We start from the raw sequence: 23,116 nt of genomic DNA on the forward strand, positions 1-23,116 counted from the left end.
GTGGGGCTGCCCTTGAGGTTGGTCCGGAAGCTGCAGCTGGTGCAAAATGCAGTAGTGAGACTGCTCACTGGTGCAGGGTATCGGCAACATGTCACCCCGCTGCTGAAAGATTGCTCCGGGTACCTATTTGCTACTGGGCTAAATTCAAGGTTCTGGTTTGGGTGTACAAAGCCCTTTACAGCTTGGGACTTGGTTTTAAGTTGCAGGAGCATAGATTCAGATTGGACATTAGAAGGAACTTCTTGACAGTAAGGGCGGTTCGGCAATGGAACCGACTGCCTAGGGAGGTGGTGGGATCCCCTTTGCTGGATGTCTTCAAGCAGAGGCTGGACAGCTATCTGCGGGAGATGCTCTAGCTGTGGATTTCCTGCTGTGAGCAGGGGGTTGGACTCGATGGCCTACAAGGCCCCTTCCAACTCTATGATTCTCTGATCTATACCTGAAAGACTGTCTCACCCCTTATATACCCAGTCGATCACTGAGCTCTGCAGGTGAGGGCCTCTTTGCAGATACCATCTGATCACGAGGTCCATTCCGCAAAACACAGAAAGCTGACCTTTAATGTAGTAACACCTACTCTGTGGAATTTCCTCCCCTTAAATATTAGACAGGCGCCATCTCTATTATCTTTTCGGTGCCTACAGAAGACCTTCCTCTTTCAACAAGCCTTTTAAGTAGAGACCTTATCCCAGTCTGTGTTGGAATTGCTTTTTAATGCATTTTAAAGCTTTTTTTTTTAATGATTTTAAAGCCTTTTTTTTAAAAAAATATCTTTTTAAAGATGTTCTGTTTTAATATGTTTTTAAGGATGTTTCCTACTGGGAGAAAGGGTGGGATATAAATCTAATAAATAATAAAATAAAAAGTAAACTTGTACTTTGTGTTTCCTAGGAGGGCTATTGACCCTCTTTTGGAAGAAGACTGAGCCAAAGTAGGAATTGAGCACTTCTGCCTTTTCTTTGTCATCTGTTATTGTTTTGCCATCCTCCCTGAGAAGCTGAACCCCCATTTCTTTTCTCTATTGTGTACTATTGATGTACCTGAAGAAACTTTTTTGTTGCTTTTAGCATCCCTTGCTAACTTCAGCTCATTCTCAGCTTTAGCCTTCCTGACACCATCCCTGCAATTCTGTGATACCTGCCTGTACTCTTCCTTTGTGGCCTGGCCTTCCTTCCACTTCCCGTATGTGTCCTTTTTTGTTTTCAGGTCATCTGTAAGATTTCTTTATGACTCTCCACTGCACCCTCCCAGGGCCCTGTCTGTTCCGAGGGTCTCAGGGACATTTCTTTCCCTCTCTCCCTCCGGCCTGTCCCCTATTTCCAGCTGCACAACTGTTTTCTGCCAGTGCAGGAAAGGGGTACTTGATGCTGCTTGTATGCTTTCCAGAAGAGGCATCTGCTTGGCCACTGTGAAGACAGGACTCAAGGGGCTTTTGGTCTGATCTAGCAGCCCGGCTCTTCTGATGTTCTTACGATTGTTGTCTCTTTGGGAGAGGGGGTGTCATCTGAGTGCAAATTCAGGAGGAATGGGACAGTTTGTGCATTCAGTGGGATTGGAATTTGGGCTCTAAACCTGGAGCATGTAGGAGAAGTCTCTGCCATGCTAGAGGACTGCTTAGTCAAGCATTCAGGCCAAGGGGGATGGAGAGTGACAGTGACATGTTTTGTGACGTGCAGTTCTCCTGTTCTGATATGTCTGCCTCTTGCCCCCCTACAGTGCCCTCTGCCATCATGGCTCGCCGGTCACAGAGCTCCTCGCAGGGCGACAACCCCCTGGACCCAAACTACCTTCCGCCCCATTACAAGGAGTATTACCGTATTGCCCTGGATGCGCTGGCTGAGGAAGGTGAGGAGAGCTATCACCGCTTCCTGGCTGAGGAGGGTGTCCCAGACTTCCTCTGCCCCTCAGAGGTGGAACACTTCATTCAGCACCTGCAGAAGCCCCAATATGCCAATCAGGATACAGGTGGCAGCACAGACTCTGGCCCCCACGACACGGACATGGACGGCTCCTCCGGGACATACTGGCCTATGAACTCAGACCTTGCTGTTCCAGAGCTGGATCTGGGCTGGCCAATGGTCTTTGGGTTTCGGGGAACTGAGGTGACGACCCTGGTGCAGCCCCCACCCCCTGACAATCCCAGCATCAAAGAGGAGGCACGCAGGATGATCCGTGCTGCACAGCAGGTGAGAGAACAGGATGTGGGTTGTGTGAAACAAGGGGAGGCAAGAAGCAGGAGCCAAAAGTACTTGTGTGTGTGTACACACACACCAGACACACACATACAGGGAGAGAGCAGCTGTGACTTAAGGCTGCTGCCCTGAAAGTTCTCTCAGCCTGTAGCCTTTGGAAGCTCCAGGACAGCATTCCTGTCAGCGCTCAAGAAGGCACTGTGTGGGTTCCCAACTCAGGCTGTGAGCATAAGAACATAAGAAGAGCCTGCTGGATCAGACCAAAGGAGGCCCATCTAGTCCAGCATCCTGTTCTCACAGTGGCCAATCAGATGCTTCTTTGGAAGCCTTAAGCAGGACCTGAGCATAATAGCACTCCCCCCCCCCCCAGTTTCCAGCAACTGGTTTCTGCCTCTGACTGTGAAGACTGAGCATAGCTGTCGTGGCTAGTAGCCATTGATTGCCTTTATCCTCCATGAATTTGTCTGATCCTTTTTTAAAGCCGTCCAAGTTGCTGGCCATCACTGCTTCCTCCGTGAGCGAATTCCATAGCTTAACTCTGCACTGTGCGAAGAAGTTCTTTCTTTTGTCTGTCCTGAATCTTCAAACATTCAACATCATTGGATGTCCATGAGTTCTAGTGTTAGGAGAGGGAGAAAATTTTCTCTCTGTCCACTTTCTCCATGCCATGCATAATTTTATAAACTTCTGTCATGTCACCTCTGACTTGCCTTTCCTCTAAACTGAAAAGCCTCAAATACTGCAACTTTTCCTCACAGGGGTGTCGCTCCAGCCCCTTGATCATCTTGGTTCTCCTTTTTGAACCTTGTCCAGCTCTACAATAACCTTTTTGAGGTGAGGCGACCAGAACTATACACAGTATTCCAAATGAGGTCACATCATAGATTAGCATAATGGCATTAGTTTTATTTTCAGTACCTTTCCTAATGATCCTTAGCATGGAATTTGCATTTTTCACAGTTGTCACACAGTGGGTTGACATTTTCATCAAGCTATCCACTATGAGCCCAAAGTCTCGTACCTGATCACCAGTTCAGACCTCAGGAGCGTATCTGTGAAATGCCCCAACTTGCATCACTTTACAATTGCTCACATTGAATTGTATGTGCTGTTTTACTGCCCATTCACTCAGGTTGGAGAGGTCCTTTTGGAACGCTTCAAAATCTGTTTTTGTTTCAATGACCCTGAACAATTTAGTATCATCAGCAAACATGGCCCCCTCACTGGTCACCTCACTCTAGATTGTTTATGAACAAGTTAAAAACCACAGGTCCCAATACCTTTAGTGTGGCAGGCCCTGCCCTGTGGAACTCCCTGCCAATAGAGGTTTGGCTGGAACCATCCCTTCTTTCTTTCAGACATCTCCTGAAAACTGTACCTTTTTAACAGGCCTTTTAATAGGAATTTTCTTTTCCAACTAATGCAGTACTTATGGATAGTTTTATCATTGTTTAAAATGATATTTTTATTGGTTTTTAATTCTATTGTGTTTTTGTATGTTGTAATGCTGCCTTGCTATACTTTTATTAAAAGTGTGGCTTATAAATATTTTAATAAAATGAATAAATAAATACTGATCCTACCTACTGGACCTGGTAGGGTACAAGGCATGGCAGCACCTGACCGTGGGCAGACCCATGGGTAAAAATAGTTGAAGCTAATGGTTTTTGCCACTGCAATAGAACAGTTCTCAAAGCCCATTTCACAGAAGGCAAAGTGGTATGACTCACTCAGCCCCAGTGAACTCAGTGGAACTTACTTCTGAGTAAACCTCCAGAGGTTGGTGCGACATATTATTGCTGTTGCTGCTGCTGTTGTATACCGCCCCATAGCCAAAGCTCTCTGGGTGGTTTACAACAATTAAAAACATTAAAAACAAATATACAAATTTAAAAACACTTTTTAAAGAAAACAATTTAAAAAACATAAATACCTCTCTTTCTCAAAAGAGAAGGCTCCTACACTTTGTGTAGCAAATGGCATTTCAGCAGGTTGCAGATTGCATAATAAGCTTTTAAATAAAAAAACTAAACATAAGAACAGCATTCATAGTGCAAAGGTTTCCTGAAATAAAACTCTTTTAACTTAGCTGGGATGGTGCCTGCCAGATTTTTAGTGGGAGGGAGTTCCATAGAGCTGGGCCCACCAGACTGAATGAACTGAAGTTTCTTCTTCTACACAACTATTCAAGGAAGTGGAAGGACTCAGCTGTTGTCTTTGCATCTGGCCATCCCTGCCCCCCACTCCATTCCTGTCTTCACCTGTCCCCCCTTTCATGAGTACTTACCCAGGAATAACCTCACTGAATTCAAGGGAAATTATGGCTGATTAGACAAACATAGGACACTGTGCTTTAATATTCTGTGAGTATTGGGCATGCTCAAGTCCCAGCTAAATCAGTGGAACTTAGGGAGGGCACCCTACTCATACTTGGAAGTATCCCCCTGAACACAGGACTTCTGATCTGAATAAATGTTCATAGGTTCATGAGGAATGCTGCAAATTCTCATTGATTGCAATATAATTGAATGGTTGATGTCATGGAGACTGAGGAACTCCATTAGGTGCACTCCATAGCTACAACAACACCCTGAAAAGCAACATCTGTATTGGATGGGGGAGTCCCTCACAAATGCCCTTACTAACTAACAGCAGCAGTATCCTGGTTGGCCTAGGGCGACCATTCATTCACAGCAAAGCTGAGCCATAAAGCAGAACATTCCTTTCTGCCGCTCTGCCTGGAAAGTTCCTTATGTACAGATATCCCCCCCCTGCCCTGCCGCCAAATCTGCATACATGAGTTTAGATGAGACACATACATAGAAGAAGATAGGAGAGAGATCTCAGGTGCAAAAGCAGCCAACAGGAGAGATAAGCAAATTACAATGGATCTCAAGCGAATGCGTGCAGCTTCTGACTTGTACATGGGGGGCATGGCTGGGGTGCTCTGGCAGGCAGGGTACTACCCCGGTTTGCCGTAATGAGAATCCTCTTCTGAGATCAGGTCTGCTCTCTCCCAAGCCACCCTCCTAAATTCTTACTTTATTAAATAAGCAAGTCTGCTGAGCAAAATATTTATATTTTGCAGGCTTAGGAGCACTGGTCCCAGGATTGAGCCCTGTGGTACCGTGCTCATTACCTCCCCCCAGTTTGAGAAGGAACCACACTTTGAGTGTGATTCTGTAGCCAACTGTGGATCCCCCTGATAGTTGTTCCACCCAGCCCACATTCAGCTAGCTTGCAAATCAGAATATCATGGGACGCTCTGTCAGAAGCTTTGCTGAAGCTGAGATATATTATGTCCACAGCATTCCCACAGTCTCCCAGGAAGGTTACCTGATAAAAAAAATGAGATAAATTAGTCTGGCAGGACTTAATCCGTGTTGGCTTCTAATAATCAGTGCATTGTTTTCAAGGGGTTTACAGATTAACCGCTTTATAATCTGCTCCAGAATTTTCCCAGTTCAGACCCCATGAGTGTGTATGTGAAATTAAGATTTTTTGCTCCAATATGCATCACTTTACACTTTTTTACATTGAATTGCATTTGCCATTTTACCATCCATTCAGTCATTTGGGGGAAAGTCTTTCTGGAGCTCTTCGCAATCCCTTTTTGTTTTAACAAGCCTGAACAATTTAGTGTTATTAGCAAACTTGGCCACCTCACTGTTTACCCCATACGCTAGATTATTTACGAGCAAGTTGAAAAGCCCAGGTCCTAATTCCGATCCTTGAGGGACTCCACTTTCTACAGCCCTCCACTGGGAGAACTGTCCATTTATTCTTCCTCTCTGCTTCCTGCTACTTAACCAATTCCTGATTCAAAAGAGGACCTCTCCTCTTATTCCATGACTGCTAAGCTTACTCAGTAGTCTTTGATGTGAAGCCTTGTCAAACGCTTTTTGAAAATCTAAGTACACTATGTCTACTGGATCACCTGTATGTTTGTTGACACTCTTAAAGAATCCTAATAGATCATAGAATCATAGAATAGTAGAGTTGGAAAGGGCCTACAAGGCCATTGAGTCCAACCCCCTGCTCAATGCAGGAATCCAAATCAGATTAGAGAGACAGGACTTGAAATAACCCACCCTAAAAATCAAAGAAAAAAAAGTTTGGCTGGGACACAACTAGGCTATTAAGGCCTACAAATACTGGACTTCACATGTAGGTCCCCAGCAAATCCAATGTTTGGCTGTCTGCTAAGAAGGGCTGCCTTGGTGGGGTGTGCAAGCAGGGTGCAATCCATATTCCTGTACTACATACAGGCTCTGTGCACTGAGTTGTCATCTACACCACCCTGCATTTTGAAATAGAATTTTAGAGTTGCCAAAGTGTTTTCATGCTCTTTTTAGCTTCAAAACAATCCTGTAAAGTAGATCGTAGTGCGATTTTAGCAAACAATGATAATAATACAGCCTACTTTATCATTCTTGGTAATATGTGAAAGCTGTATACATGTAATAATTCATTTGCAAGCCTTTAAAGTGCTACTGAACTATTGTTTTGTTTCTGCCATAAGCCAGGGCTAGTTGGCTACCTCCTTGGTTGAAAGTGAACCAGAGTAATATATACCCAGTACCATGCAATCAGCCTGTGGCAAAGACAATTTAAATTAGCTCCCCAGATCTTCTGGAGGGTTGGCTTTTTTTTTTAAAGTAAAGACAATGCTTTTGCCAATTGGCTTCCTGAGAAGGAAAATGTCCAGGTATTATTAGGCAATATCGGCCTCAGAAATAAATGGGAAGATCGTGTACAAAGTGCACCTATCTCACCAATGAGGAATCTCTACTTGCATTTAATAAGATGATTCCACAACATCCACATTGTTCTGCTGCTTGGAGATAGATGGGAGATGGAAAGTTTTGGTTTGGGATTAGCTGAGCAGTGAACATAAGACATAAGAGCCTGCTACATCAGGCCAATGGCCCATCTAGTCCAGCTCACAGCCTGACCTCCACAAATTGGTGAGAAAGGTGAGGAGAACGGGGCCGGAAAGCCACAAAAAATCTACCCCCTCACACTACAACTTAAGAGAAAGGCACCACAAGTCAAGAGAGAGCCTTTCCAACTGCACAAAAAAGGCTTTCCAACTGCACAAATTCCCCACTGGACACCACACTGAAGAACACAGAGCACGCTTTGCTCCATGCTTACTCCCTGTATCTGTGAATTTTCTTCACAGGAGTCAGTAGTTCTTACCTACTATACAGCAATGATTCATTTATGAATCTGCCTTAGTTCACTAATTAACAGGATAATCAAGTGGCTCTTGCACCAATGAAAAACCCAACTCAGTGACACACTAGTGCAAGGACCATTGGATCATCCTGAAAGTTACCTGTTTGCTCCTGCTGCCTCATTAAACTTGTGCTGCCAAAACCGGCACCTCTCAAACACTGGGCTTCTCCTGTTTTCACCAAGATTGCCTGATAAGCCCCACTCAGTTGGTGGCTTAAAACTAGTCCATTTTACCCTGCACTCAACAAGGCCTGCAATGCAGACTTTCAGTACTGACTGCTGTTAGTTCACAGAAGAAACAGGACAACTCTTGACACCACAAGGTATTATTGTTTGGGTATTTATGGGTTCAGGCAGGGGTGAGGGGCATACATATGGTAAAAAAGCACAAGACACCGGGATAACCATGCCCTGCACTCTATTCTTGACTAAAAACAGCTCTGTCAGATACAGATATTGGCTTGTGCTTGTCCTAGCCAGCAAAGAACTCCAAAACTTCCTCCAGAAGCTGTAGTGACGGTTCTCCTCTGCCCATGAAAGTCGTCGTCATCTTCTTCTTCCTCAGCCCTTCAGCAGAACTCAGTCCTGGATCTGCAGAGTTCTTACAGCAATGATTCACTGTTAGTTCTCTCTGTTTAGAAATATATCACAGGACAGGCCCAACTCTTTCTTCTGTGCTGCCGGTTTCTCGTCCTTCTCAAACTCTTCTTCTGTCAGTTCATAGCAGTTGCAGCAGCACAAGATCAGAGCAACTCCGAGGCTGGTGGCAACTAGGCCCAACAGGCCAGACTTGGGAGGCCGAGGCAGCACACAGAAGGCTTCCAGACAAACGGAAGGACAGCGAGATATAAGTCTGTGTCCTGAATCTATTGCGATATTGCCAGGACTACTAAAATCCCAATGAAAAAATGAAATGTGACGGCATTCCTGGGCCAGCAGCATATAATGATGGCAGTGGAGAGCAGGGTGGAGATGGCCCTGAGGAACTTTGAACGGATCTTCGGCCAACTCTATGAACTGTCCGCAGAGCAGCTCCAAGGGGTCAAAGCGGCCCCGCAAGTTGTAAGGGCATGGCTCCCTTGCAAACCCATCAAATTCTTCACTAAAGTTTTCAGAGCTCTGGTGCTCTCAAAGCCCTAGAAGCGGTGCCTTGTCTTCGCAGGACCCCACAACACGGGGAAGATGACAGTGACCCACCTCCTGGGCCTCTGGCTCTCTCCATATGTGTCCCTGAATGTGAACCACACCAGGGAGCGCCCTCAACACAACTAGTTATATTCGATGATGTTTTGGGAGAGGGCTGTGGCCAGGCAGGGGGCATGTGAGGAGGCATGGGTTTCCGGAACCTCGATTCCCTCCATGACTGCTTTGATGGAACCGTCTCTGTTGGCCTGGAATGCAAGTCCCAAGAGAAGAAGTGGTCATCTTGCCCCCTCCATTGTCACATCAAATTGGTGTGACATCACAGAGTCCCTCCGGGCCCGCATGAGGACACTGAAGTTTGAAAGCAGTGGGGTTGCGGTCCCTCACAAGGCCAGTGACTGGATGGGTGAAGGGGCTCTTATGGCCACCCACCTTCTCTCACAGCTCTTAGTTTCAACTTGATTTTTTTTTCAATTCCTCTCTGGAGGAGGATGAGAACTTCGTAGTGCAGAGGCGGCTCATCTTGAGAGACTTAGATATTTAATTCAGTCCACCCACCCCCACTCCCCACAAAATTAATATCCCCTGTCTCCTCAGTAATTGCTGTGTTGTCATGTTATTTCAGTTGTAAAATCATATACGGATGAAATGTGGGGGTGGGGGAGAGAGGGGGGTGTTTGTGTGTGTCCTTGTGTTTGTGTGAGTGTCATATGAAATGGAAAAGGACTGCCTTCAAGTTGATCCTGACTTATGGCGACCCTATGAATAGGGTTTTATGGTAAGCGGTATTCAGAGGGGGTTTACCATTGCCTCCCTCCGATGCTAGTCCTCCCCAGCTGGCTTGGGCCTGCTCAGCTTGCCACAGCTGCACAGCCAGCCCCTTCCTTGTCCGCAACTGCCAGCTGGGGGGCAACTGGGCTCCTTGGGACTATGCAGCTTGCCCACCGCTGCAGGGCACGTGACCCCTGAGCCACTCACTGTGGGGTGATCTTTAGCTGGCCCTTCATACCCAGCAGCGGGGAGGAGAGCCTGGCCGGGTGCAGGGGCAGAGCCCCTCACAACAGGGAAGCAATGGAGGCAGAGGGTGGAGGAATCAGCTGGGAGTTACTGGCCTTCTGCTGGGATCTAGTCCATCTTTGGAAATTGCTAGATTCTTTTCCCCCTCAAGGTAATAAGTCATAATCAACTTGAAGGCACATAACAACAGGAGGCGTTCAAGAGGCAGCTGGACAGCCATCTGTTGGGAATGCTTTGATTTGGATTCCTGCATTGAGCAGGGGGTTAGTCTTGATGGCCTTATAGGCCCCTTCCAACTCTACTATTCTATGATTCTATTGTTCTCATGCTTTACCTATCATTGTACAGCTTGGAATTAAAATTCTTGCTGATATATGAAAAAATAGAAGTGGACTGCCTTCAAGTTGATCCCAACTTATGGTGACCCTACAAATAGTAATTTCATTGTAAGCGGTATTCAGAGGGGGTTTACCATTGCCTCCCTCCGAGTCTAGTCCTTCCCAGCTGGCTAGGGCCTGCTCAGCTTGCCACAGCTGCACAGCCAGCCCCTTCCTTGTCCGCAACTGCCAGCTGGGGGGCAACTGGGCTCCTTGGGACTATGCAGCTTGCCCACCGCTGCAGGGCACGTGACCCCTGAGCCACTCACTGTGGGGTGATCTTTAGCTGGCCCTTCATACCCAGCAGCGGGGAGGAGAGCCTGGCCGGGTGCAGGGGCAGAGCCCCTCACAACAGGGAAGCAATGGAGGCAGAGGGTGGAGGAATCAGCTGGGAGTTACTGGCCTTCTGCTGGGATCTAGTCCATCTTTGGAAATTGCTAGATTCTTTTCCCCCTCAAGGTAATAAGTCATAATCAACTTGAAGGCACATAACAACAGGAGGCGTTCAAGAGGCAGCTGGACAGCCATCTGTTGGGAATGCTTTGATTTGGATTCCTGCATTGAGCAGGGGGTTAGTCTTGATGGCCTTATAGGCCCCTTCCAACTCTACTATTCTATGATTCTATTGTTCTCATGCTTTACCTATCATTGTACAGCTTGGAATTAAAATTCTTGCTGATATATGAAAAAATAGAAGTGGACTGCCTTCAAGTTGATCCCAACTTATGGTGACCCTACAAATAGTAATTTCATTGTAAGCGGTATTCAGAGGGGGTTTACCATTGCCTCCCTCCGAGTCTAGTCCTTCCCAGCTGGCTAGGGCCTGCTCAGCTTGCCACAGCTGCACAGCCAGCCCCTTCCTTGTCTGCAATTGCCAGCTGGGGGGCAACTGGGCTCCTTGGGACTATGCCGCTTGCCCACGGCTGCAGGGCACGTGACCCCTGAGCCACTCACTGTGGGGTGATCTTTAGCTGGCCCTTGACACCCAGGAGACACAAGCGGGGATTTGAGCTCACAGACTCTGGACTCCCAGCCAGGCTCTCTACTGAAATATATGCTGACGTACTGATTGCATGAAAAATACCTTTGAATGAGAGAAATATACTGATATTTGGCCTTATGTGATTTATTAAAAACAATTCCACAACAAAGCAGTAATAAACTTTGCACAAGTTGCTCCACTCTGGAGTCAGAGCAGAGCGAGAGTCGGATTGGCAGTTGTGTCCAGTGGATACTCTGCAATCAGCAGGATGGTCTGCTTAGTTCCCTCTGCCGTACTATTTTGCATTGTCAGCAGAATCAAGTTGTCATCAACCAATGAAGCTTTTCCAGAGGGTTTCTAGATGGTCTAGTTCAGACACAGTCCAGGCCTATGACTGGTATAGTTTGGGCAGGTAAGTATGGAAACTGAGTGCATCCTACCCTTACATAATCTCTGTCCATGCTGTTCCTTCCACTCGCCTGCCTGAATGGCAGCACAGCAGCAAAAAAAGGTGCCAGAACTCAGTTTCACCATAAAGAAGGCCAGAATAGCAGTATACAAATATGTTTATGAAGAAATTACACACGCGCACACACACACACTCTAAGTAAAATAAAACAGCATCATTTTATTTACATTATAAACAACTACATAAACATTTATTAATTGACCTATTTGCTTTATGCTCACTTTTTGATGTATTTTAAATGAACTGCTAATTGTTTTACTGAAATATTTCTTACCTGTCCTATATCAATTGATGCCACTGCATGGTCCATATCATATACAAACACATCAGCTGATAATGAAACCATCAATCAGCAGCAAAGCCCTGAAAACAGAAGAGGTAGACAACCAGTACTAAACTGTAGTCAAAATGTAAATGTACTGCCTTCAAGTCGATTCCAGCTTATGGCGACCCTATGAATAGGGTTTTCATGAGGCTGAGAGGCAGTGACTGGCCCAAGGTCACCCAGTGAGCTTCATGGTTATGTGGGGATTCGAACCCTGGTCTCCCAGGTCGTAGTCCAACACCTTAACCACTACGCAAATGTCTGAGTCAACAGCCAGGTCTTTCCCTGGTACTGAAACACAAGGTAGGCCCCTGAAGGCTTTCCACACTCAAGGGGGCCACAACAGAGAAGACCTTATGTTGTAGTGGTATAGCTTTTAGGATCGATTTATGGTTATATGGTTACTGTGTTTCCACTATTTTTTGAGTGAACGACTTTGAGCACAAATGTGTTTGTGGGAAAGTGGTATATATTTATTTATTTATTATTTAATTTGTATCCCGCCCTTCCTCCCAGCAGGAGCCTAGGGCGGCAAACAAAGCACTAAAACATATAAATATCCTTACTACAACTATGGAGAGGCTTATCCGGGGTGGGCAGATCTCCCCTCCCCACTGGCTCCCTCTCAAGGGTAGGTGGTGGGAGTCTCCTAGCTAAACCCCTTCCTTGGTAGCTGAGGGTGTTCTGAGGAAGGAAAGCGGGCCAGCCTCTGGCTTTTAAAAATGGAACGGGTTGAAGTCAGCAGATGTGTCAGACTGAGGTGTTCACCTGCCTTTTTACCTTCCCTCCCAGGTAGTTGCCATAGTGATGGACATTTTCACTGATGTAGACCTGCTGAGTGAGGTGCTGGATGCAGCAGCCCGCAGAGTTCCTGTCTACATCCTGCTGGATGAGATGAATAAACAGCTCTTTCTGGACATGGCGGCCAAGTGCAGAGTCAACCTCAACTATGTGGAAGTGAGTGCAGCAGTGGGCGGGTGGCTAGCTGAGAAGGGGCAAGAGCAGGACAGATGCTGATCATGGGGTACGGTGGCAGCAGGAGACTGGGTGCATGTCTATGCCCCAGATTCCCAGCAGCTCCAAGACATAAGGAAGCCCACTCTGAGCCATCTTCAGACCTGGCTTTTACTGCCCAGGGAAGCCCAGTGTTCCCCACACCACACCACCCCGTCTCCATCTCTAGAGCCTTTTCAAACCTATAAACATGAGCAAGTGGCCACTGCCTTTGTAGGTACAGAAGCCACAGAATTGTCCCATTCATCCTTCTGTCCCACTCAGTGGACAACCCTTTCATCGCAGTCTAACATATATTACTACGCAATGTATGCATCTAGATCAGGGGTTGCCAACATGGTGCCCATGGGTGGCCGGAGAGACCTTCTCTGGTGCCCACTGGGACCCTTTCCCTCTCCCCATTGAAATTAGGCTTGAAATATGAGTGAGTTCTACTGCATTCAATAGAGTAAGCTCAGTGTGTGTGTGTGTTGCCCACAACAGTTTCTCCAGTTGACAAATGTACCCAAAAAAGTTGCCAACCCCTGAAGTAGCCAAGTGGACATAGGATTACAGCTTATGTGCCAATTATCAGAGATAAGGAAGAACAGAATATGGGGAAAATGGGATCCATCTGATTCCTAGATGACAGAGTCTGGTGTGTACCTGTGAAGAGTCTAGAATCTCTTTTGTCAACCCAAAGCTCTTCCAGATGTTGGCCAAGATGAAAAACTAAAGGCAAACCTCTCATTTTTCAGCCCACGCTCATCCCTGCAAACCCCTTCAGTCTCAGCCTGGCTCCCCCACCACCACCTTTCTGATCTTGGGACCCGGGGAAGCATTTGGCTGAGAAGAGATCATTTATTCTTTCTGTAGAGGAGAGTTTCTTGGGCAAAATCAAAACTCAGTTTAACTCAGTCCTCTTGAGCTGACGGGGGGGATCTTGTTCTCTTTGGGGGCCAAAACAGACACAGATGGGAGCCTGGGAGGTTGAGGTTGATCTGGGGTGGGGGGAGAAATGGCATGTGAAAATTGAGACCGTAGTTGCCGCCCCATCCCTTGGAAGCCTGATGATAAATGATGAGCAGACATGGGGGGGGAGTGGGAAGACCATCCTTGGGGACCTGCTGCCTGATATTTTGGTTGCCTTGCAGTTCCTGCGGGTGCGGACAGTTTCTGGTCCCACTTACTACTGTCGCACAGGGATGTCCCTCAAGGGGCACGTGAAGGAGAAGTTCCTGCTGGTGGATTGCATGGTGGTGCTGAGCGGCAGCTACAGGTGAGTGGAGGACAGCAAGTGACTGCTGGTGGGTTTGTACCTTGCTGACCTAAGCGGAGGCAGCTGCCTGGGCAGTTGAGGACTTGGAAAGGAGGAAGAGGCATGAATTCCCATCCACCTATCCAAAAGGAGGATCCTTAGGATGGAAAGTGTGTGTACGGTTTGCCCAGGGGAAGGTAAGGCTGACTCACCTATGGGGGACTGTTTCTGAATTCCTGGCCAGGACTCTAAGCCAGGAGACTGAGCAGAGATCCATCCATCTCATGAAGTGATTGGGCTGATGCAATCAGGGCATCCCAGCCAACTATGTCCAGATTGAACCTCTGAAGGTGGATGGTGGGAAAGAATTCAGCTGTCCACCATTTCCCTGTGCCTGAGTTCTGTGCCTTAATTATATGGTGTGCTGCCCATTTGGTATTTCCTACACAGACTTCATGGTTTTAAAAAATGTCAGATCCTCAGACTGAAATTCTCCATAAATTACACTTTGGCTTTGTACACCCTTTATTATTATCATTATTATCATCATCATCATCATTATTATTATCATTATTATCATCATTATCATTATTATTATTATTATCATTATTATTATTATTATAATGATGTTCCACATATATGTCTCGGCAACATACGTAACACTTGCTGGTCATGGGCCGAAATAAACATTCATTCATTCATTCATTCAATATATGTAATAAAAACTGCTTTAAAAAACACAGAAAACAGCAAGTGAATTGAAAAATAATAACAGGAGACACCAATGGCAGAGACATCGTTATCTCTGGGATGAAATGTAGAATATTTATATACTGCCTCTTAATTTGAAGAACGTTCAGAGGGCTTTCAACATTAATACAGCATCACTAAAAAGTATCCTTTAACTTTAAAAAACAGACACTATGTGAGTGGCATGGAACTAGAGATAACCAACAAGATATTTAAAGTTCAATAGAAGCCCATCGCGACCCTCTGTTCCTTGAAAGCACAGGCAGATACAGTCATTTTAACCTGGCACCTGCAGTTCAACAAAGTTAGGTCAAACTGGGCAAATATCTCTGGGGAGGGAGTGCCACAGAGGGGTGCCACTACGAAATCAGGACCTCTCTGGTAGGGGCACTTCTGGAGATTGGCCTAATAGAAGCAAGAGATGCCCATCTTCCTGTGGTTATTTGGAGGAGGGTCGTGTATGTGACGCAAGTTAGTGTTGCTGCTTGTAACAGTAACACATCCTTCTCATGCCTGTTTCCCTACAGCTTTATGTGGTCCTTTGAGAAGATCCACCGGAGCATCGCTCATATCTTCCAGGGAGAGTTGGTGGCCAGCTTTGATGAGGAGTTCCGCATTCTTTTTGCACAGTCAGACCCGCTGATTCCTCCAGCCAATGTCTTGATGAAGGCAGAGACCCACATGGCCCCCTTTGGCATGGCTCCCTATGGCAACAACTTGTCTCTCTTCCCAAGGAAACCCCACCTGCTCTTTCCCCGGGAAGACAACCTTTTCTCACCATTCATGGACAGAGTTGATCCGGACAGGTCTTTCCTGTCTTCTTTCAGAAGAGATGACATGCTGCGCCACACCTTGGAAGGGTCAGCGATGCGGATGTATTCCAAGAAGGTTGAAATGGAGAACTCCCAGATGGATCCTGCCCGGGGCTTTCTCCGCTCCAAGCAGCTGGAGATGGACTCATTTAAAAGGCACAGTTTTGCAGAAGGGACTTTTGAGAATTTTTCTTCTTCAAAGCAGTTTTCCAGGCAGATGTTCATGAGCAATCTGGATGATTTTAAAATGCAGTCCAGCCATTTTCAGAAAGACCAGTTTTATCAGTATCAGTTTGAACACCCCCAGGGTGCCAACAGGCCCCAGGGGCTCTTTGAAAGAATACGAGGAGGCAGACCAGGGTTCAATGAACTGGAGGATTATGCAGATGGCTTCAGAGGTCCAGAACTGGAATCCAATTTTCCCCAGGACGGCTACCCACTGCGGCTGGATTATGTGCCTTCCAATTCTTCCAAGGAAGTAAGACATGGCTCTGACCAAGTTAATCCAGCAGAGAATGGTCTTTTAGGGCTAGCATCTCAAAGAAGGCACAACATGGGGCAGAAGTTCATGTGCCAGACATCCCCTACACAGAAGCAGAGCCTGGAGCAAAGGCTGTTCCTGCACGACCAGGAGCAGGATGCAAATCAAGACAAGAAAGTACAAGAGAACAGAGCAGGCTTACGCAACTGGAGGATTTCCTCCTATCTGAGTGGGTGCCAGTCAGACCAAGGAGAGGAAGGGCTCCCAATGCCAGTGGAGTCAGAGGCCTATAATGAGGTGCTTGGCCCTGCAGAGGCCCTCCCTAGATACCCCAGTGACCTCCTCCCCTCTTTCAAACCCCCACTACCGCTTGCAAGTGCCAGAGAATTTGCTGCAGCTGAGAGACTGGCTGAGGAGGCATCTGCGGTGAAGCAAGATCCCTTCCGGAACAGGATAAACCCCTTGATCCAGAGGAGCTCACGGCTCAGGTCGTCCCTTATTTTTAGTGCTGCCAAGTTAGACCAGCAGAACACCTCAGCTGAGAAAGTCCAGATGATTCAAAAAGAACAGACATCCAGTGAGATGACAAGAGACAACGAGATGGTAAAGGCCACCACTGCTTCCAAAGTTGCAGAGTTACTCGAGAAGTATAAGACTGTGGGCAAAGACTCAGAAAGTACAACTGTCAGTCATACTAAAGCCATGTCTGCTTTCCACCAGGAAGAATCCCAGAAGGCAGAGAAGAAATGCATTAAGTCAGTGCAGTACAAGATCTTGGAAAGCCGAGTATCAGACTCCAAAGACTCCTGTGGCAGTTATAAGCTGCACTCAGAGTCAGACGGGCCATTTGGAGAGTCCACCTCAGCCAGCCAGCTCACAGATGCACTTAGCAAGGACCCCATAACACAGGTGAGCAGTAAAATGGACAAGTTATCTTCCCGGTTCTATCCAATAGACAACAAGCCCAGTCTTCCAGAGAAGGAGAGCCTTATATTTGTTGGAGAAACTCAGAAACTTGCTCTTCCAGAAAGGAAAGAGAAGCTTTCCTTCAAAGGGGACACACACAATTTGGCTGAAGCAGAATTCAAGAGAGCTGCCCAAGCACAGGCAAGCACCATGTCAGGACTGGAAGTTTCCACCAAGACTCATGGCTCTGACAGTTCCCTCAATAAGCCGGAGGAAGAAGGCTGTAAGCAGGAACAGAGTCCAAGGGAGTTTTTCAGAAAGGGATCCCTTAGGCTGAAGCAGCTTCTGAGTCCCAAAGGTGAGAAGAAGCCAGAAGAAGAAACGCTCCCTGAGAGCTGGAAACCAGAGAAGCAGAGCCTGGGTGGCCTCAAGAGATTGTCCAAAGGCGATTTCCAAGAGGTTAAAGAGGAGGAGAAATCTCCAAAGCTGGCTTCAGCAGCAGCACCTCTCCTCAAGGGGAGTCAAACCCCTCAGCCTCGCTTTCCCTCCTCCACAGCCAATGTCCTCTATAGCAGCAACCTCCGTGATGACACTAAGGTCATTCTGGAGCAGATTTCTGCCAACAGCCAGAAGAATCGAGCGGAGCTGGCCAGGCAGCTTCCAAGTGCCAGCAACCCTGAGCTGTCCAAGTCCGCCACCGGCTTGGACCACAGAGGTGATGACAGAAGCACAGGGATCAGCAGGTCAGAGAGCTTTGGCAGTCATAAGCGAAACCTCCAGAGGGACCCTTCTGGGGACAGGGATTCCCTTCTGAAAAGGATGGAGAGCATGAGGAAAGAGAAGCGGGTCTATAGCCGATTTGAAGTCTTCTGTAAGAAGGATGAACAGGGTGAAGAGGAATGTGAGCCTGACACCAAAGACAAGAAGATGGGAAAGTTCATGCCCAAGCTCCTAGGCACATTCAAAACCAAGAAGTGACTCCAGTGTTGCTGCCCATGCTCACCTCTCTGTCCCAGAACCGCTTTGCCTGGGACAAATGCTGGTGGGAGGCCCTTGTGTCAAGACAACTGCATTGACCCACCCATCCTAACTGTTAAGTGGGCTGGGCTGGTGGCTGGGTGGCAGGGGAAGTGCTGGCCACTGGATGTGTGACCAAAAGGGGCAACAGCTGGCACCATGGCAAGCTAAACATCAGCTTGCTGGGGAGAAATGCACCCATAACCATCTATCAAAGCAGCTTTCTGTGACAACAGGTGAAAAACAATCTTTCTACTTATCTCTGGGGCTGGTGGGTAATGAGCTGTTTTCGGGTTGAGATCTAGTTTTTCCTGCCCAAGAAGGTTACTCTGATTTAGGGTCAACCTCAAGGAAAGAATCGCTGGCCACTCTGCAGGAAGGTGCCTCTTGCCTTTCGTTGTTGCTGCTGCTGCTGCTGCACCAGAAAAAGCCCACTTGACTAGCAGTGGGACCCACTGTTTCCACCAGATATCCCCCCCCCGGGATTGTTCATGTTATGTGTGAGGACAAGGCACCTGGGAGGTAGCAGGAAGGGTATCGGTGTGAGCAGCAGCATTCAAGATGGCATGGTGGGCTGAGAATTAGGTTGGCAGAGCTTGTAGGGTGTTGACATCAGCCGCTGCCCATGTAGCCATCACTAGGCAGATGAGGCGTCCTTGAGGCATTGGCAGGAAAAAAGCTAACTGGACAGGTAAACAGCAGTGCTGGGCATGATGAGGATAGGAAGAGCAGGAAACAGTCCTGCTCTGCTGAAGATGGGGCTTCTTTTTAGGATAGGCAGCTTCTTCTCACTGGTCTCCCACCTGTCACACTTCCCCCCCAGCCCACATCCTGATACACTTTTCTGTGGCTCTGCGTTCCTCCAGACAACCCATTTGTTGAACATTCATCCTGATTTGGGCAACATCCACGCCACACATGTAAAACACTCTTACACCACTTCAACAGTCATGACTTCTCCCAGCGAATCCTGGAAACTGGTTTGTTAAGAACATAAGAAATCCCTCCTGGATGAGGCCAGTGGCCCATCTAGTCCAGCATCCTGTTATCACAGTAGCCAACCAGATACCTATAAGAAGACCACAAGCAGGGCCTGAATGCAAGAGCACTCTCCCCTTCTGCGGCTTCCAGCAACTGATATTTGGAAGCATACTGCATTTGACTATGGAGTCAGAGCATAGCCATCTTAAATCGCTTGGGCGGCCTTCAAGTCGATCCCGACTTATGGCAACCCTATGAATAGGGTTTTCATGGTAAGCGGTATTCAGAGGGGGTTTCCCATTGCCTCCCTCTGAGGCTAGTCCTCCCCAGCTGGCCAGAGCCTGCTCAGCTTGCCACAGCTGCACAAGCCAGCCCCTTCCTTGTCTGCAACTGCCAGCTGGGGGGCAACTGGGCTCCTTGGGACTCTGCAGCTTGCCCACGGCTGCACCGGTGGCAGGGCGCACGACCCCTGAACCACTCACTGTGGGGTGATCATTAGCTGGCCCTTTTTATCCAGGAGACATGAGTGGGGATTTGAACTCGCAGACTCTGGACTCCCAGCCAGGCTTTCCTCCCCACTGGGCTATACCGGCTAGCCATCTTGAATAGGTGGTTAAAAGAGGCTGACTTCACAGAGATACAGTTCTCAACACCATTTAAAAACTACAGTTCTTAGGATTCTCTGTGGCTGTATTAGGAATGTCTGAGAAAGAACTATATGTGCAAATAAAAATAAAACTGTGTGTATATAAACCACCACTAGTTTAAGGCATGTAGTGAGGATTGTTTTCAGGGTGAGAAAAATATTTCCACAGGACGTCAGACGGTGGGGGTGGGGTGGGGTAGAGTGGGGAGAAGCCCCTCAAAGTTCATTTCCTCATCGTACCACCTCTCCCTCCACCCTGCCTTTGGAAGACTGGCTAAACCAGCTGAAAGCCTGATCTTACGTGCCTACACTTACTGGGGAAGAAGCCCCACTGAACACAGCAATGTTTACTTCCATGTAAACATGCAAAGGATAGCACTGTTAGTCTCTAACTGCTGCTGCAAAGGAGGGAACAATGTCCTGTCTCTTATTTTGGTTAGATTACTTGGGAACTGTCACTCCAAGCCATTGCAGCTTCCCCAAACGTAAGGGGGGCATGCCCCCTTCCTCCAAATCCCACGTGGAGCAGTAGGGTGGGAAGCCACCTTTTCTGGCCCACAGTGTGGGCAACCACCATGCTCGGCCCCATTGGGGCATTTCTCATTATTATTATTATTATTGTATAAACTAAAACAGGTGTAGATGGCTTTCAAAGGTACTTAGACAAAGTCATAGAGGATAAGGATATTGGTGACTGACTGCTGGTCATGATAGCTATTTACTACCTCCAAGATCAGAGGTGGAAGACCAGTTGCCAGGGATCACCGGGGAAGAACTATCACTCTCATGTCCTGCTTGTGGGCTTCCCCAAGGCTTCTGCAGGAAACCCAGTGCTTGGACCCCCTTTGGTCTGATGCCACTGCAGGGCTATTCTTATGTTCTTGACATCATTGCTGGTGCTAATGCTAGTTGGTTTGGGTTGTTGAGTGCAGATGGTTCTGAGCTGCCAGGTGGAGTGTCCAACATTTGACTTCCTATGCAGCGTGTGAGCTTCTTTGGGCCAGCCTTTCCTAGACCAACTTCTGAGGTATGGTTTGCCCCCGTTTTGTCCACTGCATGAATTGAAATCATGTAAGTTGCTTAAATTGCCAGTTGGGTAATATTCAGCCATTGATTGAAATTGAGAAGCCACTTCTGGAGCATGACTTGTGGAACTGCCAGTCAGAGCTGGTGGCAGAGGCAGCCCAGTCAAAGCCATCGCAGAGGGAAGGTAGCAACAGAGGGGAGTGGGCACAGAATGGGCACTCTAACTTGGTGCCCTACCCTAACATTCACTGCTGATACATCAGGAAGGTCCACACATCTGCACTGAAAGCAACAATAAGCTCTGACTGGAATAAAGAATGTAAATGTACATACAGTTCTAGAGTTTGTAGTATATTTGGACTGCAGTAAGGAGAACAAGTGCTGTGAAGCTTGATTTTTCTTTTGGGATCAGGCAATGGGAAGAGTTGTGTGGTGGGGAACACCTGGAGCCTTCCAGGGATTGCAACGATCAGCCCCAGCCTGTATGGTGAATGGTCAAGGATGATCAGTACTGTAGTTTAGCATCATCTGAGGGCCTCAAGTTCCCAGTCCTCGACTAGGTGAAATGTAAGAGCGGGAGGTCACATTGTTGAGAAACCCTGACCCTGCAAATGCTAACTAGTGCACACTTTCCCAGCACTTCATTCCAGTATCACCAATCCCCCAGTCTGGCCTGAGTGAGCTCTTATACCAATACAAAGCCATCGCTCATGACTGTGACCCAAAGGTACCCCAAGCTGCAAGTATTCTCCTCTCAAGCCTTTATTAGCCTGATGCTGACTTCTGGGGAGATGCCACTGGTATCCACCTCAAATGTACAAGAAAATATTCAATAGAGTGCATCAGTTGTGACCAATCTCAACATTTCTGGAAAATTCTGGAGCAGATTATAAAGCGGTCAATCTCTGGAATGCTGAGGACATAATATATCTCAACTTCATCAACACTTTTGATAATGTTCCCCAATGATATTCATATTAGCAAGCCAGGTGAATGTGGGCTGGATGGAACAACTATCAGACAGATCCCCAGTTGGCTACAGAATCATACTCAAGGAGTGCTTATCCATGGTTCCTTCTCAAAGTGGGAGGAGGTAATGAGTGGGGTACCGCAGGGCTCAGTGCTCTTCAACATTTTTATTAATTACTTGGATGAGGAGATGCAGGGAATGCTTATCAAATTTGCAGATGATACATAATTGGGAGGAGTAGCTAATACCCTGGAGGACAGAAACAAAATTCAAAGGGATCTTGATAGGCTGGAGCATTGGGCTGAAAACAACAGAATGAAATTTAACAGGGATAATTGCAAAAGAAAAGAAACCAAATACACAGTTATAAGATGGGGGATAGAAGGATCTTGGAATTGTTGTTGATCACAATGTGAGAAGGATCTTGGAATTGTTGATCACAACAGAATATGAGCCAATAGTGCCATGTGGCTGCAAAAAAGGCAAATGCTATTTTAGGCTGCATTAATAGTTTCCAAATTGTGTGAAGTACTGGTTCCCCTCTATTTGGCAGTGGTTAGGCCTCAAGATTGAGTATTGCATCCAGTTCTGGACACCACACTTCAAAGGAAGGCTGCAAGGATGATTAGGGGACTGGAAACAAAGCCCTATGAGGAGAGAATGAAAGAACTAGGCATGCTTATCCTTGAGAAGGGAAACCTGAGGGGAGATATAATAGCACTCTTTGGAGGGCCAGGATCTCTTCTCGGTCGTCCCAGAGTGCAGCACATGGAACAATGGGCTCAAGTTACAGGAAGCTAGATTTCAGCTGAACAGGAAAAACTTCCTGTTAGAGCGGTACAATGGAACCAATTACCTAGGGAGGTGGTGGGCTCTCCGACACTGGAGGCCTTCAAGATGCATCTGGACAGCCACCTGTCAGGTGTGCTCTAACTTGGATCCCTGCACTGAGCAGGGGGCTGGACTCAATGGCCTTGTAGGCCCCTTCCAACTCTTCTATGATTTCATGCCCAACTATAACAAATCGATGAAATCAAGAACCATCCAAAGGAAGAAGCATTGTAGTGACTTCAGCTACCCTCACACTCACTTGGTAAATGCATCTTCCAGTCATGACTGAGGATGGGAAGATCTGCCAGGTTTGGTTCTCTCATCGTTTCTCCAACCTTAAATTCAGTTCACATTTCTGCTGCAATTTGTGGGGTTTTTTTTATCCTCATGAAATCTTTTCAGTGTGAATTTCTCATCATGAGCCCTGGGCTCCTGCTGCGAGGAAGGGCGGGATATAAATCAAATAATAAATAAAGAATAAACTGACATTGCCTTGGTCATTTTGATGCATGACCTTTACCAGGACAGAGACAATCCCCACCCATCCCAACCATGGTATTCTCTCTGGGCTGGAGATTGGAGGCATCAAATTTCAGTGGTTCTACCCTTAGCTGGATGGCAAATTCTAAGAGATGGTATTGGGGGAACTTTACTTCAGTCCCATGGCATTTATGTTACAAAGTCCCTCAGGGATTTATT

At 47.1% G+C, this 23,116-nt stretch overlaps 1 protein-coding gene across 3 annotated transcripts in view; it reads left to right on the forward strand.

Annotated features, from left to right (window-relative positions):
- FAM83H (family with sequence similarity 83 member H) overlaps positions 1-20,950 on the forward strand; it is a 37,151-nt gene extending 16,201 nt beyond the window's left edge. For all 3 annotated transcript variants that reach the window (XM_061607304.1, XM_061607303.1, XM_061607305.1), the window contains exons 2-5: positions 1,717-2,186; positions 12,539-12,703; positions 13,894-14,018; positions 15,275-20,950. In XM_061607304.1, the coding sequence (XP_061463288.1) occupies positions 1,717-2,186; positions 12,539-12,703; positions 13,894-14,018; positions 15,275-17,924 (3,410 nt within the window). In that variant the 3' untranslated portion in view covers positions 17,925-20,950. The remainder of the gene's footprint in view (positions 1-1,716; positions 2,187-12,538; positions 12,704-13,893; positions 14,019-15,274) is intronic.
- Positions 20,951-23,116: the final 2,166 nt, after the last annotated feature.

This window comes from Rhineura floridana, chromosome 1, assembly GCF_030035675.1.
Source record: "Rhineura floridana isolate rRhiFlo1 chromosome 1, rRhiFlo1.hap2, whole genome shotgun sequence".
NCBI lineage: Eukaryota > Metazoa > Chordata > Lepidosauria > Squamata > Rhineuridae > Rhineura > Rhineura floridana.